At 48.0% G+C, this 14,149-nt stretch overlaps 1 protein-coding gene across 4 annotated transcripts; it reads right to left on the reverse strand.

The window, feature by feature from the left end:
- Positions 1-257: 257 nt before the first annotated feature.
- On the reverse strand, positions 258-4,887 carry FKBP11 (FKBP prolyl isomerase 11). 4 transcript variants are annotated; one of them, XM_021922279.2, is made up of 6 exons: positions 3,912-4,125; positions 3,665-3,741; positions 3,180-3,267; positions 2,847-2,880; positions 2,404-2,474; positions 258-500 (listed from the first exon to the last, which is right to left on the reverse strand). In XM_021922279.2, exons 4-6 carry the CDS (start codon positions 2,855-2,857, stop codon positions 283-285), a joined length of 300 nt encoding a protein of 99 aa, XP_021777971.1. In that variant the 5' UTR covers positions 2,858-2,880; positions 3,180-3,267; positions 3,665-3,741; positions 3,912-4,125; the 3' UTR covers positions 258-282. The 4 variants fall into 4 exon arrangements, with proteins under 4 accessions (XP_021777971.1, XP_021777970.2, XP_003906357.1 ...); XM_021922277.2 differs by having other exon boundaries at positions 259-500; positions 3,665-3,730; positions 3,912-4,884; XM_021922278.2 differs by lacking the exon at positions 3,665-3,741 and having other exon boundaries at positions 3,912-4,887.
- Positions 4,888-14,149: the final 9,262 nt, after the last annotated feature.

Consider the following 14,149-nt stretch of genomic DNA (forward strand, 5'->3'; position numbering starts at 1 on the left):
CATCCCTCCTCAGAATCAGGGCGCCATGAGAGCCAAAACCCATACCTTAAGGACTTAGAGATCCTATGGGAAGACTCAAGACCAGATCCTTAAAGTCAGTTAGGACAGCAAGAAGAGGCCAGGGGAAGAGGTGATCCAGGGCCTACAACCACCCCCATGCCAGGCAAGATGCAACTAAGAATGCTTTTTTCCTCAGCCCTTTACCTCATTCCCACTTTCAAAGGCAGTCTCAGAAAGTATCAGATGAAGAATGCAAAGAAGTTTTTTAGAATTTATTATTTATTATTTCTTTTTGCTCTTGTTTCGTTTCTCTTCCTTGAGCTTCTTTTTGGAGACTTTGGGTCTGTTGGCCTTTCTGTATAGGTGATACCCAATGAGGCCCAGGAGGGCTGGCACAATGGCCATCCCTACCAGAGGCAAAATGCCCTTCACCAGCTTTAGCCAGTAGTTGGCTCGGATTAGTGCAATCAGCTCCACGTCATACTGCACCACTGCATCCGCTAGAGAGGCAGAGGGGTGGAGAGGGTTAGACTCTCAGTGCATTTTATCCAGGGCTCAGAATCTGAATGAAAATAGGGAGGGTAAGGCCGGGCGCGGTGGCTCAAGCCTGTAATCCCAGCACTTTGGGAGGCCGAGACGGGCGGATCACGAGGTCAGGAGATCGAGACCATCCTGGCTAACATGGTGAAACCCCGTCTCTACTAAAAATTACAAAAAACTAGCCGGGCGAGGTGGCGGGCGCCTGTAGTCCCAGCTACTCGGGAGGCTGAGGCAGGAGAATGGTGGGAACCCGGGAGGCAGAGCTTGCAGTGAGCTGAGATCCGGCCACTGCACCCCAGCCTGGGCGACAGAGCGAGACTCCATCTCAAAAAAAAAAAAAAAAAAGAAAATAGGGAGGGTAGGCCACAGCAAAGCCAACAACTATGAAGCTGACAAGATTTAAATGTGGGGTTGAATTCCTTTAGACAAGAGTAGAGGAGGATTATGAGCAGAGTTCAGTGATAGTCATGTTGACCCCAACTACACATGTGGCTTGGGTCCAGTGACAAGTCTTTGAATGCAGGAAAACTTCCTGTGAATATGAAATGTAAGACTCTTCTCTATTTGTAAGTGGGAGAACCCTCTATACTAACTACTAACTTATCGTATTTCCAAATAACCACATGGATAGAGTCTTTGCAGGTCTGAAATTAAATGGATTTAAACTAGACTTTAAAAAAATCAACCAACCAATGAGCACATTCAACGTGATTATGAGATAACAGGAGTTTCAGCATAAGAACTGAAGAGGAAGAAGGATGAGGATGCTGCTTAAGAAGTAAAGGGGCAGGTGGAACAGAAATGAGTGGGCGGAAGAGGCGCAAATAAGCAGCACTGGGAATGGGGAGGTATAGGGCTTTAGGTAAAAGAGTTTCTCCTTGGTTGCCCTACCCTCCTTCCAGGCCTTCCTCTAAGCTGGAACTAGAATAAAAATTATGAGCCCAGCCACGCACGGTGGCTCATACCTGTAATCCCAGCACTTTGGGAAGCCAAGGCAGGCGGATCACCTGAGGTTGAGAGTTTGAGACCAGTCTGACCAACATGGAGAAGCCCCATCTCTACCAAAAATACAAAATTAGCTGGGCGTGGTGGCACACGCCTATAATCCCAGCTACTCGGGAGGCTGAGGCAGGAGAATCGCTTGAACCTAGGAGGCAGAGGTTGTGGCGAGTGAAGATTGCGCCACTGCACTCCAGCCTGGGCAACAAGAATGAAACTCCGTCTCAAAGAAAAAAAAAAAAAAAAAAGAAGAAGAAGAATTACGAGCCCAACACTGTGGAGTACAACACATTTTAGCTAATAGAACATTTGTTAGAACTGAAAGCAAAAGATACGCATTTTGGGAAATCTGTCCATCTCAACCCTTCAAAAATAGACATTGGCAGTGACCTATGATGGCCTTTAAAGTTATGGGGTAGACTTGGCTTTAACAGTTGCTTTTTGTTTTGTTTTGAATTACTTGACTGTGATTATTTTTACTATCTCTTCCCTGATGGAGGCTGAAAGGAAGCGGGGTGGGGGGGGGGGCAGCTGTACAGCTGACACAGCGTAGAGTTGTAGAAAAGGGCAGGAAAGAAGCCCAGTGTTCTGGGAAAGGTGGTGGCACAGGCAGTTCTCTTCCCTAACAAGTTACTGGCTGCTAGAGGTCACACCAGGTGGCCTCATCAGGTTATTTGTCTTTAGTCCCTGTTGGTGATATGAGGAAGAAAAAAGTGGCCCTGGAGATGGAGGCGCCAGCCACTCCTGTCTGTCTAAACAAACTTGGTCTGGACCTTCTCAAGCATTAGACAAAGTATATAGCTCCTTACAGCTCTTAGGGACTGGGTATTTCGATGGCCTGAGAGACAGGCCTAGTCAGATTACCTGGGACAGATGGTGGAAATCCTCGTTTTCCATAGGCCAAGTGAGAAGGAATGATTGCCCTTCGCTTCTCTCTGAGGGAAGGAATGTCAGTCACAGCCAGAGGCAGGAGAGGTAGGCCAGCAGCCTCAGTCCAGCTGAAGCTCCTCCAGCAAAACCCTCTGGATCTTCACACCCAAAACACGAACTTTTCCACCTGAACACCAAACAGGCTGGCCAGCAAAGGTGTCCATCTCCCCATGTGCCTCAACTCCCCAACAAAAGCAACAGCGCAAGAAGCACAGAGGCTTTGGATGCCCTCAGGGTTCCCACTGACCTGGACCTGTCCAGTGGGAAGCAGGGTCCTTTATTCCACATTCTCCTGCTTCTTAAGGAGCGAGGATGGCAGAGAAAACCTCTTCCCATGCAAAGAGGGTACCCAGGCCCACCCCTGCCCAGATACTCACCCCACACACATGTCTAGAAGACTCTGCTCCAGACCTTGAGGAAGAAGACACAAATGAACTGGAAGCTATCCACCTTCCCCAAATCCCATGACATGAACACCAAAGTCTTCCTCCTCCATCCTCAATAGGCCTTGCCCCCACTTCTTAAATCTCTGGCTTCCATTTGGGACAAGTGGAGTATTAGAAGTGAGGTTTGAACCTCAGAAGGTAACTGGTAGAGCCCTAGGGTCTTACTCATTTCAGGGGGGAATTTCCAGGGCAGCTTTGGAGCTGAAGAGGCTAAGAAAGGGCTTAGGTTGTGAAGAGGTAGAATGGGAGGCACAGGTCACATACCTGGAATCACCTGCTTTTGGCCAAGTTCTATAACCAAAGGGTCTCTGGTCAGGGAGGTGTCAATAATACGTCCATCTACCAAGCTTCCCTGGGGGGAGAGAGCATCAAGAGCATACACCTAGCACCCTCTCCCTCCCAGCAGGCGCGCAACACACACCTGGACCGCTGGGCGGCGGCAGCCCCCTTACGGCGGCAGCCTAGCCTTCCCCTTACCGCTGTAAGGAACAGGAAGCCCCAGAGGGCTGGCGCTTCTCGGAGATCTCTCCACCCTGCACTTCTCCGTGCCAGGTAGGAACTGGCAGAAAAGCAAGGAGGAAAAAGAGGCACGGAAGAGCAACGCCTCTCCCCTCGCCATGTGCTCGACAACCCCAGAGCCCCGAGTTTCTTCTCCCGAACCGCTTGCCACGTGTCCAAGCCAAAGCTGACGTGTTTCAGCAGGGCGCCACCCCCTCCCAGGCCCCGCCCCGGCCCCCAAGACCCCTCACCGTGTAGTGTATGTGGAGCGTGTCTCCAAAAGCAGCTGGCTCGGCACATGGTTCGAGGGGCTCCACCTACGATCGGACTACAGGGGTCACGGATGCTCTTCCAAAGATCCCGTTCTCGCTCTTAGACCCAGCACCACCCCCAACTCAGTTCCCGCACTTCCTTCCCGGCTCCCAGATTCGTTGAGATCCCTGTGTTACCCCACAAGGCTCGGCCCACGGGTGCTGAGGTTTGGGACTATCTCCTCACCAGGGTCTCCACTTGGAGGGTCCGGACGGGACTTTCAGTTTCGAACCCAGCCTCAGCCTGGCACACCGCCGCACTGAGCAGCAGCAGCAGCAGCAGCAGATGGAGCGGGAGGAGTGAGGGGCGCAGGGCCATGACTGGGCGTGGGGCAGGGAGCCGGGGCACCAGGACAGGTTGTTCGGGTGGCGGCGGCTAGGACAGCGTTCCCGCAGCGCCCAGGCCAGACTGGACGGGACGGGGCGGGTCGCGATGCTAGAGCTCCTCCTCCTGCAGCCCTTCCTCCACCTTGTCCCCACCTCCGAAAGGGAGGAGGCCGAGGGGCGCCCTCTGTACCCTCCAAGATCCGGAGGGCGCAGGTTCTGACCCGTTCATTAGACGTTCTGTCCTATAATGTGGGTTGGGCCAAATAATAGCACCCATTTACGATTACCTACTGTGTGTCAGGAGCTAGTCTCTAATCCTCAAAACCAACCTAAAAGGTCAGCATAATTGTTTCCATTTTACAGATAAGGCACAGGGTGCTCAGGATGTGCCCAAGGTCATCAGGCTAGGTGGTGATACAGACAGGATTCAAACCCAGGACTGCCTGAGTCCAACGTGGTTGCTGTCTGCTCTTTCCTCTAAGTTATGTCTCCTTGTGGCTATCCTGGCAGTGTCTGGCTGGTCCACCCCACCCAGGCAGTTGTCTCATTCCTCTCCGACCTCCAACTACTTCAGCCTGAATTTCTGGAGGTTACAGATCCAAATATCCGAAAGAGGGCAGGGAGCTGTCCTATCCCTATCCTTTGAAAAGCTAGCTGAAAAGAGCAAGGCGCTGTTTTCCTGTAAGAACAGGGTAAACCCCTGACCTTTTCCTCTGGTGCTACTACTTCCTTTCTCCTTTCATCAACAAACTTCTCAAAGGACAGCACACATAACCCCTTTATGTTTGTGTAAAGACGTCACTTTTTTTTTTTTTTTTGAGACGGAGTCTCACTCTCTCCCCGAGGCTGGAGTGCAGTGGCACGATCTCGGCTCACTGCAAGCTCCGCCTCCTGGGTTCATGCCATTCTCCTGCCTCAGTCTCCCGAGTAGCTGGGACTATAGGCGCCCACCACCACGCCCGGCTAATCTGGTATTTTTATAGAGAGGGGGTTTCACCATGTTAGCCAGGATGGTCTCGATCTCCTGACCTCGTGATCCGCCCACCTCGGCCTCCCAAAGTGCTGAGATTACAGGTGTGAGCCACTGTGCCCAGCCGACTTCACATTTTTTTTTTTTTTTGAGACGGAGTCTCGCTCTGTGGCCCAGGCTGGAGTGCAGTGGAGCGATTTCCACTCACTGCAACCACCGCCTCCCACGTTCAAGCGATTCTCCTGCCTCAGCCTCCCAAGTAGCTGGGATCACAGGCGCCCGCCACCATGCCTGGCTAATTTTTGTATTTTTAGTAGATAAGGGTTTCACCATGTTGGCCAGGCTGGTCTCAAACTCCTGATCTTGGTGATCCGCCTGCCTCGGTCTCTCAAAGGGCTAGGATTACAGGCGTGAGCCACCACGCCTGGCCAGACTTCACTTTTTTTTTTTAGGAGGAGAAGTTTTGCTCTTGCTGCCCAGGCTGGAGTGCAATGGTGCGATCTCGGCTCACCACAACCTCTAACTCCAGGGTTCAAGCAATTCTCCTGCCTCAGCCTCCCGAGCAGCTGGGATTACAGGCATGCGCCACCACGCCTGGCTAATTTTGTATTTTTAGTAAAGACAGGGTTTCTCCACGTCGGTCAGGCTGGTCTCAAATTCCCAACCTCAGGTGATCTACCCGCCTCGGCCTTCCAAAGTGCTGGGATTGCAGGTGTGAGCCACCATGCCCAGCCCACTTTTTAAAACAGTTTGTTGTTGTTGTTGTTGTTGTTTTGAGACAGAGTTTCACTCCTGTCGCCCAGGCTGGAGTGCAATGGCATGATCTTGGCTCACTGCAACCTCCACCTCCCGGGTTCAAGCGATTCTCCTTTCTCAGCCTCCCAAGTAGCTGGGATTATAGGCACCCACCACCACGCCTGGCTAATTTTTGTATTTTTAGTACATGGGGTTTTGCCATGTTGGCCAGACTGCTCTCAAACTCCTGACCTCATGATGTGGCCGCCTCAGCCTCCCAAAGTGCTGAGATTACAGGCGTGAGCCAATGCGCCCGGCCAACAGTCTTAACTGCACTCATTCTTCCAATCCATCTGTAACAACCCGGACTTCCTTCCTATCTGCTGTTTCTGTTAGTGGCTCTGCTACCAGCATTCATTCTTCTTTCATCTCCCACATCCAACGGGTCTACTCTGGATTCTCCTTCCACAGTCTCTCCAGCTCCTCCCTTCTATTCCCATAGCTACAACCCTCCCACCTCAGGATAAGAAGCCTTCATTGTCTCTCATTTGTATTGTTTAAAAAAAAAAAAAAGGCCCCTCAGCAGGAGGGAATTTCTAGGGGTGATGAAATGCTCTATATTTTCAGAGGGATGTGGGTTACATGGGTGTATGCATTTGTCAGAACTTATCAAACTGTATACTTACGATCTGTGCATTTCACTGTTTGCAAATTACGTATCAAAATATTTTTTAAGTTAAACAAAAAAACCACAAAACTACATCTCTAAGTCTCCCTTAAAGCTGGATATGGCTAACTGACTAAGTTCTGGCCAAGAGAACATAAACGAAGTGTTGGAAGTATTGTCTTGGACTTCCAAGAAGGCCCTTTAAAGAGTTAACTAGGAAGCATCCTTCTGTGCTCCTCTCCCTCCCCCAATCATCTTTCATTCCTTCTGTCTGCTATCTGAAATGCAGATGAGATGAATTAAGTTCTAGAAGCCATATTAGACCATGAGATGACCATTAGGATGGAAGCTGCATGCTAGGATGGTGAAGCAAAAAGAAGCATAAGTCCTTGTTAACTGCAGAGCCACCATGCCAGTTCTGGATTGCCTACCACCAGACACTTTTATTTTTCAGTTGTATCTGAAGCCCCATTCTTTGTGGGGGGGAAAAAAGTCTAGTCAAGTGCAGTAGTGAGAAGGGGGAAAGAGGAGTTCGATCTGTAAATGGCTGTGAACAATTGAGACGCCTATCTTCAGACCAGCCGCTAGATACTTTTTTGTTTTTGTTTTTGTTTTGAGATGGGGGTCTCTGTCAGTCAGGCTGGAGTATAGTGGTGCAATCTTGGCTCACTGCAACCTCCGCCTCATAGGCTCAAGTGATCCTCCTGCCTCAGCCTCCCAAGTAGCTGGGACCACAGGGGCATGCCACCACACTCAGCTAATTTTTACATTTTTTGTAGAGATGCAGTTTCGCCATATTGCCCAGGCTGGCCTTGAACACCTGGACTCAAGTGATCTCTGTCCGCTTCGGCTTCCTAAAGTGCTGGGATTACAGGTGTCAGTCACCACGCCCAGCTCACCATTTTTTTTTTTCTTTTGACAGAGTCTCACTCTGTTGCCCAGGGTGGAGTGCAGTGGTATGATCTTGGCTCACTGCAACCTCCACCTCCTGGGTTCAAGCGAGCATATCTGGCTAATTTTTATTTATTTTTATTTATTTGGATGAAGTCTCACTCTGTCTTGCCCAGGCGGGAGTGTAGTGCTGCGATTGTGGCTCACTGCAGCCTCTGCCTCCAGGTTCAAGCAATTCTCCTGTTTCAGCCTCCGGATAGCTGGGACTACAGGTGTGTGCCACCACACCAGGCTAATTTTGTATTTTTAGTAAAGATGTGGTTTCACCATGTCGGCCAGGCCAGTGTCGAACTCCTGACCTCAGGTGATCCACCTGCCTCGGCCTCCCAAAGTGCTGGGATCACAGGTGTGAGCCACCATGCACAGCCCCAGACACCTTTTAACTGAGGCAGAAAGACACTTCTTTTTTTTTTTTTTTTTTTTTTGAGACAGAGTCTTGCTCTGTCGCCCAGGCTGGAGTGCAGTGGCGCGATATCGGCTCACTGCAAGCTCCGCCCCCTGGGTTCACGCCATTCTCCTGCCTCAGCCTCCCAAGTAGCTGGGACTACAGGCACCCGCCACCACTCCCGGCTAATTTTTTGTATTTTTCTTTTTAGTGAAGATGGGGTTTCACCGTGTTAGCCAGAATGGCCTTGATCTCCTGACCTCGTGATTCGCCTGCCTAGGCCTCCCAAAGTGCTGGGATTACATGTGTGAGCCACCACATCTGGCCTTTAAACTTCTCTCTTGTTTAAGAAAAGTCTTGGCGTGGTGGCTCATACCTGTAATCCCAACATTTTTGGGAGGCTGAGGCAGGAGGATCACTTGAGGATTGCTTGAGGCCAGGAGCTCAAGACCAGCCTGGGCAACATGGCAAGACCCTATCTCTACAAATAATTTAACAATTAGCTAGGTATGGTGGTGTGCTCCTGTGGTCTTAGCTACTCAGGAGGCTAAGGTGGGAGGATCACTTGTGCCCAGGAGATCAAGGCTGCAGTAACCCATGATCACACCACTGCACTCCAGCCTAGGTGACAGAGACCTCGTCTCAAAAAATAAGCCCCTCATCCCTAGCCTCTCCCTACTTTGGACCATTGTGTACACTGCTGCTATCTACAGTTTCAGTCCCATCATCTGCCCACTAAAAAGCCTACCATGGCTTCACATTGCCCACGTGAATAAAATTCCAACTCCTTGACATGACAACTGAAAGCTTGTCATCCGGCCCTAATCTGCTTTTCCAAACTTGGCTTTTATTCCATTAAACTGAATCCCTTTTAGAGACAGGAACTTCATGTTTCTCATTTCTAAATCTTCATTGCTAGTATAATTAATGTCTGACACATAAATGCTCAGTAAATGTTTGTGAATTAAGCCAAACTCCCTTCCTGCTCAAGGACTGTGGTCTGGCATCAGACAAACCTACATCTTTCTGTTTCCATCTCTGTGCCTGCACACATACACTTATTTTACCTATCAAGCTCCCTCCAGGCTAAGCTCGAATATCATTTCCTCTGTGAAGTCCTGATTCTCTTAGCTAGGAGCTCCAGGCATACACTTGTGGATATTATTATATTTTTCCTTTTGTTGCAGTTATTTGTGTATGCCCCATTCCTCCCTTCCTCTCTCTCCCAGAGCCAGCTAACTGATGGCAAGGTCAAGCTTGCAATCATGTCTGGAGCTAAGTACTAGCTACACGATACCCTCCGAATAATAGATTCTAGACAGTATGTTTTATTTTGAAGAAATTATACTATGAAATACTGAGAAGGCATTAAAAGATCTAATTATACTAATATAGAAAATATCTAAGACAAATGTATATATACCCTAAGTAAAAAAAAGCAAGTAGCAGAATAACAGATGCGATATGAGCCCATTTATATTTTAACCCCTCCACAAACATGTATCAGCACATACATTTAGAAAAGGAACTAGAAGGATGCACATCAAATAGCTGAGGATGGTTACGTTTGGGCATGAAAGAGTAGTAGAGGGGAATGTCCTATATGTTGCTCTGTATATTTTTGTATTGTTTGGATCTTTTACAATAAAAATTACTTTGGTTATAAAAATAAATTTTTTCCTGCTCAGATGTTACTTCTCAGGTTATGAAAATAATTTTTAATATTAAATATTATATGGATAAACAAGATATATAGTGATACAGGGGAATGAGTGGGAGGTGTTAAATGAGTTGTGCTAACAGAGCTAAAGGAGCCAACGTGGGGAAAAACTATAAAAGTCCTTGTGGTTGCAGGGGGCACAGGCAGCTTTGTGGAGGAGGTGAAACGAGCTAGATCTTGGAGTGGGATTTTTAAACAAGTGAGAAAGGAGGTAAAGGCAGAGGGCCAGATGTTTGGGAAAAATTAATGGACTGATTTGTCTAAAGTAAGGGATTTGGCCAGAGTCTAGAGCGAGATGGTTGGAGAGGGAATTAAGGGCTAGTTATGAAGAACCTTGAATGTCAGACTAAGGCAATGGGAACACATTGGAAGTTTCTAAGCAGAAGGATGACACAGCATACTGCACTGATGTATCAGCAGACTCTAACAGTGTCGTGAAGGTGGAAGGCTATTGTCTCATCCAGGTCTGAGGCTCTGTTCTGAAGGGGAAGAGGAACCTGAAGGGGAAGGGGAACCTGAAGGGGAAGAGGAGTAGAGTAGGAGAGGGTGGTAGTAAAAATGGAAAGGGCAAAACTATTAAAGACAATATCCACCCACAGGCAGCACAAGCCCACCTGCACCCTGGAGTGACCAGAGAAGGAGTTTTTTCCTTGGATCAAGTTAGAAGAAATCCAAACAACAGAGAAAGGTGACATGATTCCTGGAAAAGTAGGAGAGTTGACCCACCCCTGGCTGGAGTTACAACTTAATCACAGAACCATTCCTAGAAAAGCCTCCACCCTCAAAGGTGTCTCTGTCAGTGTGTAGAAGAAACCCTACCACAGTACCCCAGCTTCCAAGACTCATGGGGCACCCACCATGCCCAGCTTGATTAAAGACAATGGTGTTTATTAATTCATCTATTTGTTCATCAAGGTTGCATGCCTATTATGTGCCAAAGAGTAAGCAGAACACTGCTCTTTAAATGTTCTTAAGTATTTATTTATAACAGGTTGTTAATAAAGTAAAAGCCTGAGTCGGCATATACAAATCTGGGTTTAAAATTTGATTTTTTTTGAGACAGGTCTTGCTGTGTCACCAGTGCGGTGGCGCAACATGGCTCACTGCAGTCTCAACCTCTCAGGCTCAAGCAATCCTCCTACTTCAGCCTCCTGAGTAGCTGGGACCACAGGCACGTGCCACCATGCCCAACTAATTAAAAACATTTTTTTTGGCTGGGCACAATGGCTCACGCCTGTAATTCCAGCACTTTGGGAGGCTGGGGTGGGAGGACTGCTTGAGCCCAGGGGTTTGAAACCAGCCTGGGCAACACAGTGAAACCCCATCTCTATATTTTTAAATAAAAGTAAAAAAATATATATATATGCATATAATTGTACATATATATCATATATATAATTATATATATATTTTATATATATATATATTTTTTCATATAGAGATGGGGCCTCACCACATTGCCCAGGTTGATCTCAAACTCCTGGGCTCAAGCTATCCTCCCACATCAGCCTCCCAAAGTGCTGAGATTACAGAAGTGAGCCACCGTGCCTGGCCTGGTGTTGTATTTTCAAGGGTATGCATAACCCCAGCTGACTAGATGTTTTCTTTCAGGTATGTTTATGCACACATTCATCCAAGAATGAAGCAGTTACTTCCTTCCTCCACTCTTCCCCTATGGCTATTCTAACCAAGGAGGTATCATCCCATCAATGCAAGATTTGGCAAAGACAAGAACAGATTCTCCATCTCCTGTCTATAACCTAAAGCCAGGCATCCGGATCCTATCACTCCCCAGTGACCAGCATGATACTCTTCTCTCTCTAGCTACTGAGTTGGAAAGTGAGAGAACTGGATTCTGGTTCTCCTACCTTCACACTCTTCAGAACTGGAAAAGAAGCTTTTCTGTCAGGCACAGTGGCTCCTGCCTATAATCCCAGCACTTTGGGAGGCCAAGGTGGGCGAATCACTTGAGGTCACAAGTTCAAGACCAACCTGGCCAACATGGTGAAACCCCCTCTCTACTAAAAATACAAAAATCAGCTGGGCATGGTGGCACATACCTGTAGTCCCAGCTACTCAGAGGCTGAGGCAGGAGAATTGCTTGAAATTGAGAGGTAGAGGTTGTGGTGAGCTGAGATCACACCATTGCACTCCAGCTTGGGCAAGAGTGAAACTCCGTCTCAAAAAAAAAAAAAAAAAAAAAAAATTAGCAGGGAGTTGTCGTGTGCACTCATAATCCCAGCAACTCGGGAAAGGCTGAGGCACAAGAATCGCTTCAACCTGGGAGGCAGAGGTTGCAGTGAGTGGAGATCATGCCACTGCATTTCGGCCTGGGTGACAGAGACTGTGTCTCAAAAAAAAAAAAAAACCTTTTCTTAATAATATGACTGTTGCCCAAAGACACCACTCCCTACACTAAGCAGCAGCAATGGAAGGGGTGTCCCCCAACTCTCACTACCCAACGTGGTATACTACAGATATCCCGAAAGGATTTCACAGCATCCCAGAAATGGATCCCCAGACTCCTCCCTGAGTTCAGTGGTTTGACCTACTTTTAGCAGATGCCTACTTTTAGCAGATGCCTAAAAACATCAAATATACTAAATACACACTTGTCAACTTCCTGCTGTAACCAACCTAGGCACTTGAACTGCAAGTGGTGTGTGCAGTGATCCCAGAGCCTTCAGACCTTATACCTTAAGACTGAGAAACCCACACATACATTCATTCTCTACCACTGCCCCTATACTCTGGAATGAAGGGGGAGGGTTTTGCCCTCCATCCCACCTTAGCCAACCTAAGCCCTTCCACTGGCTTTCTACAGGCTCATTTGGGAAGCTCCCTTGCCCAAATTATCCTGAAGTGGACCCTGGGTCCAAGTCTTCTGCCAGTCCATGACAGATGCTATGCATGTTCTGGAAGATGGGGTTGCTGTTTGTCCTAAGAGCTGGGTGCTAAGCATTTACCTCCCAGGTTCAGTCTCCTCTTCATCCCACATCCCCTCAAAATAACAGGAAGGTTTCAGCAACTGCCACAAGAGGGCTCCCCTCAACTTCCTAGCATTCTAAATTGAGTACTAAGGGACAAAAGGGAATAGGTCATCCTCTTCTCCAAGTTGTTCAGGGGTCCAAAGACCCCCCACTGGCCCACCATTCAGCTAAAGTTCTCTCCATTATCATTATGAGAGGTTGTAGCTCTGAAAGATATCTATTTGCTAATATAGAAATAAAACACCTGGCCGGGTGTGGTGGCTCACATCTGTAATCCTAGCAATTTGGGAGCCTGAGGTGGGCAGATCACCTGAGGTCGGGAGTTCAAGACCAGTCTCACTAACATGGAGAAACCCATCTCTATTAAAAATACAATACAAAATTAGCCAGGTGTGGTGGCACATGCCTGTAATCCCACCTGCTCAGGAGGCTGAAGTAGGAGAATGGCTTGAACCCGGGAGGCAGAGGTTGTGGTGAGCTGAGATTGCACCATTGCCCTCCAGTCTGGGCAACAAGAGCGAAACTCCATCTCAAAAAAAAAAAAAAGAAAGAAAGAAAGAAAACACTTGGGAAAGATACTCTTATCAGCAGCCTGTCACCAAGTAGAACTTTGGAGAAGCCTGGAAGGAAAAAAGTGTCATCTTATCTTGAGGAGTAGGTGGGTAATGTTCAAAGTCATTGGGATTGATAATACATGTCTGGTTGGAGTAGTTTTAGAGTTATATATGATGGAAGCACTGGTCCTTGAGGGTGATGGCCTATTAATAACAGAAGCGCTGAAAAAGGAAAATTGGCAGGGGAGGCAGCAGGGAAGTAACTGAATACAAATTATATGCTTCACACTGGTACTTGGGGCTCTCAAACTTATTATATGCCTAAATCCTATCCCTTTCCCACAACAGCAGGCTGGGAAGACCTCTGTCCTCAAAGCTTAAGAAAATATTAAGACTGGGGAAGGCTTGCCTGGCTCACCTAGACCTCACTCACCCTAAAGGTAGCACCATCCCTTTCTTTGCCTGGAGCCAGACACTGGTAGCAGGGGAGGAACAGAATAGTGGTAGGAGTGTGATGGAGGATGGAGGCCTCTCAGACATTTGTGGGATCTCTGGATGAGCTTGGCATCCTGACAATGAAAAACCACACGCCTAAAGTAGAGCTGATGCAGGGCCATTAGTTATAAGAAGGATCAAGGTCATTACACTGCCCAGACGTTTATCCTTCATGTTTATTCACTGCCAAAGTCCAGAACTAGACTAGTGAGGGGACTCTGTTCAAACTAAAAGCACCTCATGTGCAAGGCTGAGGAGATCTGAGAGTAGAGGCACATGGGGCCCTCCAAGTTCAGGGCCTTTCAGCCAGTGAAGTCCCTACAGTCTACCAACAGGTGAGAAATGTGGCTGACTTCAGGTTTAAACCTTAGAACTAGAGGAGGAAAGTCACAAAGCCCTCACACTCTGGTGCCCAATTCATTTGGGCTCCCCCGCAGGTTACAATGGGAAGAAATAACCAGTGTGAGTGGGACTAAGTTCCTCCATAACCTTACTCTCTATCAATCAAGTGTGCCTTTTACCCCTTTGCTGAAAGAAGGAGCACTATGGAGAGAGGGACCAGAAAAAGGACTCCCCTGACATGAAACCACTGTCCCACGGCTGCTGCACAGCAAAGATGAAGGTCTGCTCC

The sequence above is a fragment of the Papio anubis genome, chromosome 9 (assembly GCF_008728515.1).
Source record: "Papio anubis isolate 15944 chromosome 9, Panubis1.0, whole genome shotgun sequence".
NCBI classification, from domain to species: Eukaryota; Metazoa; Chordata; class Mammalia; order Primates; family Cercopithecidae; genus Papio; species Papio anubis.

Excerpts from the sequence above, each read along its gene's own strand:
- FKBP11 (XM_021922277.2), bottom strand. The coding sequence starts at position 4,043 with ATGGCCCTGCGCCCCTCACTCCTCCCGCTCCATCTGCTGCTGCTGCTG. Across the intron at positions 3,731-3,911 it reads CCCTCCAAGTGGAGACCCTG|GTGGAGCCCCTCGAACCATG; the intron begins GTGAGGAGATAG and ends GTCCGATCGTAG. Across the intron at positions 2,881-3,179 it reads CCAAAAGCAGGTGATTCCAG|GTCTGGAGCAGAGTCTTCTA; the intron begins GTATGTGACCTG and ends TTCTTCCTCAAG.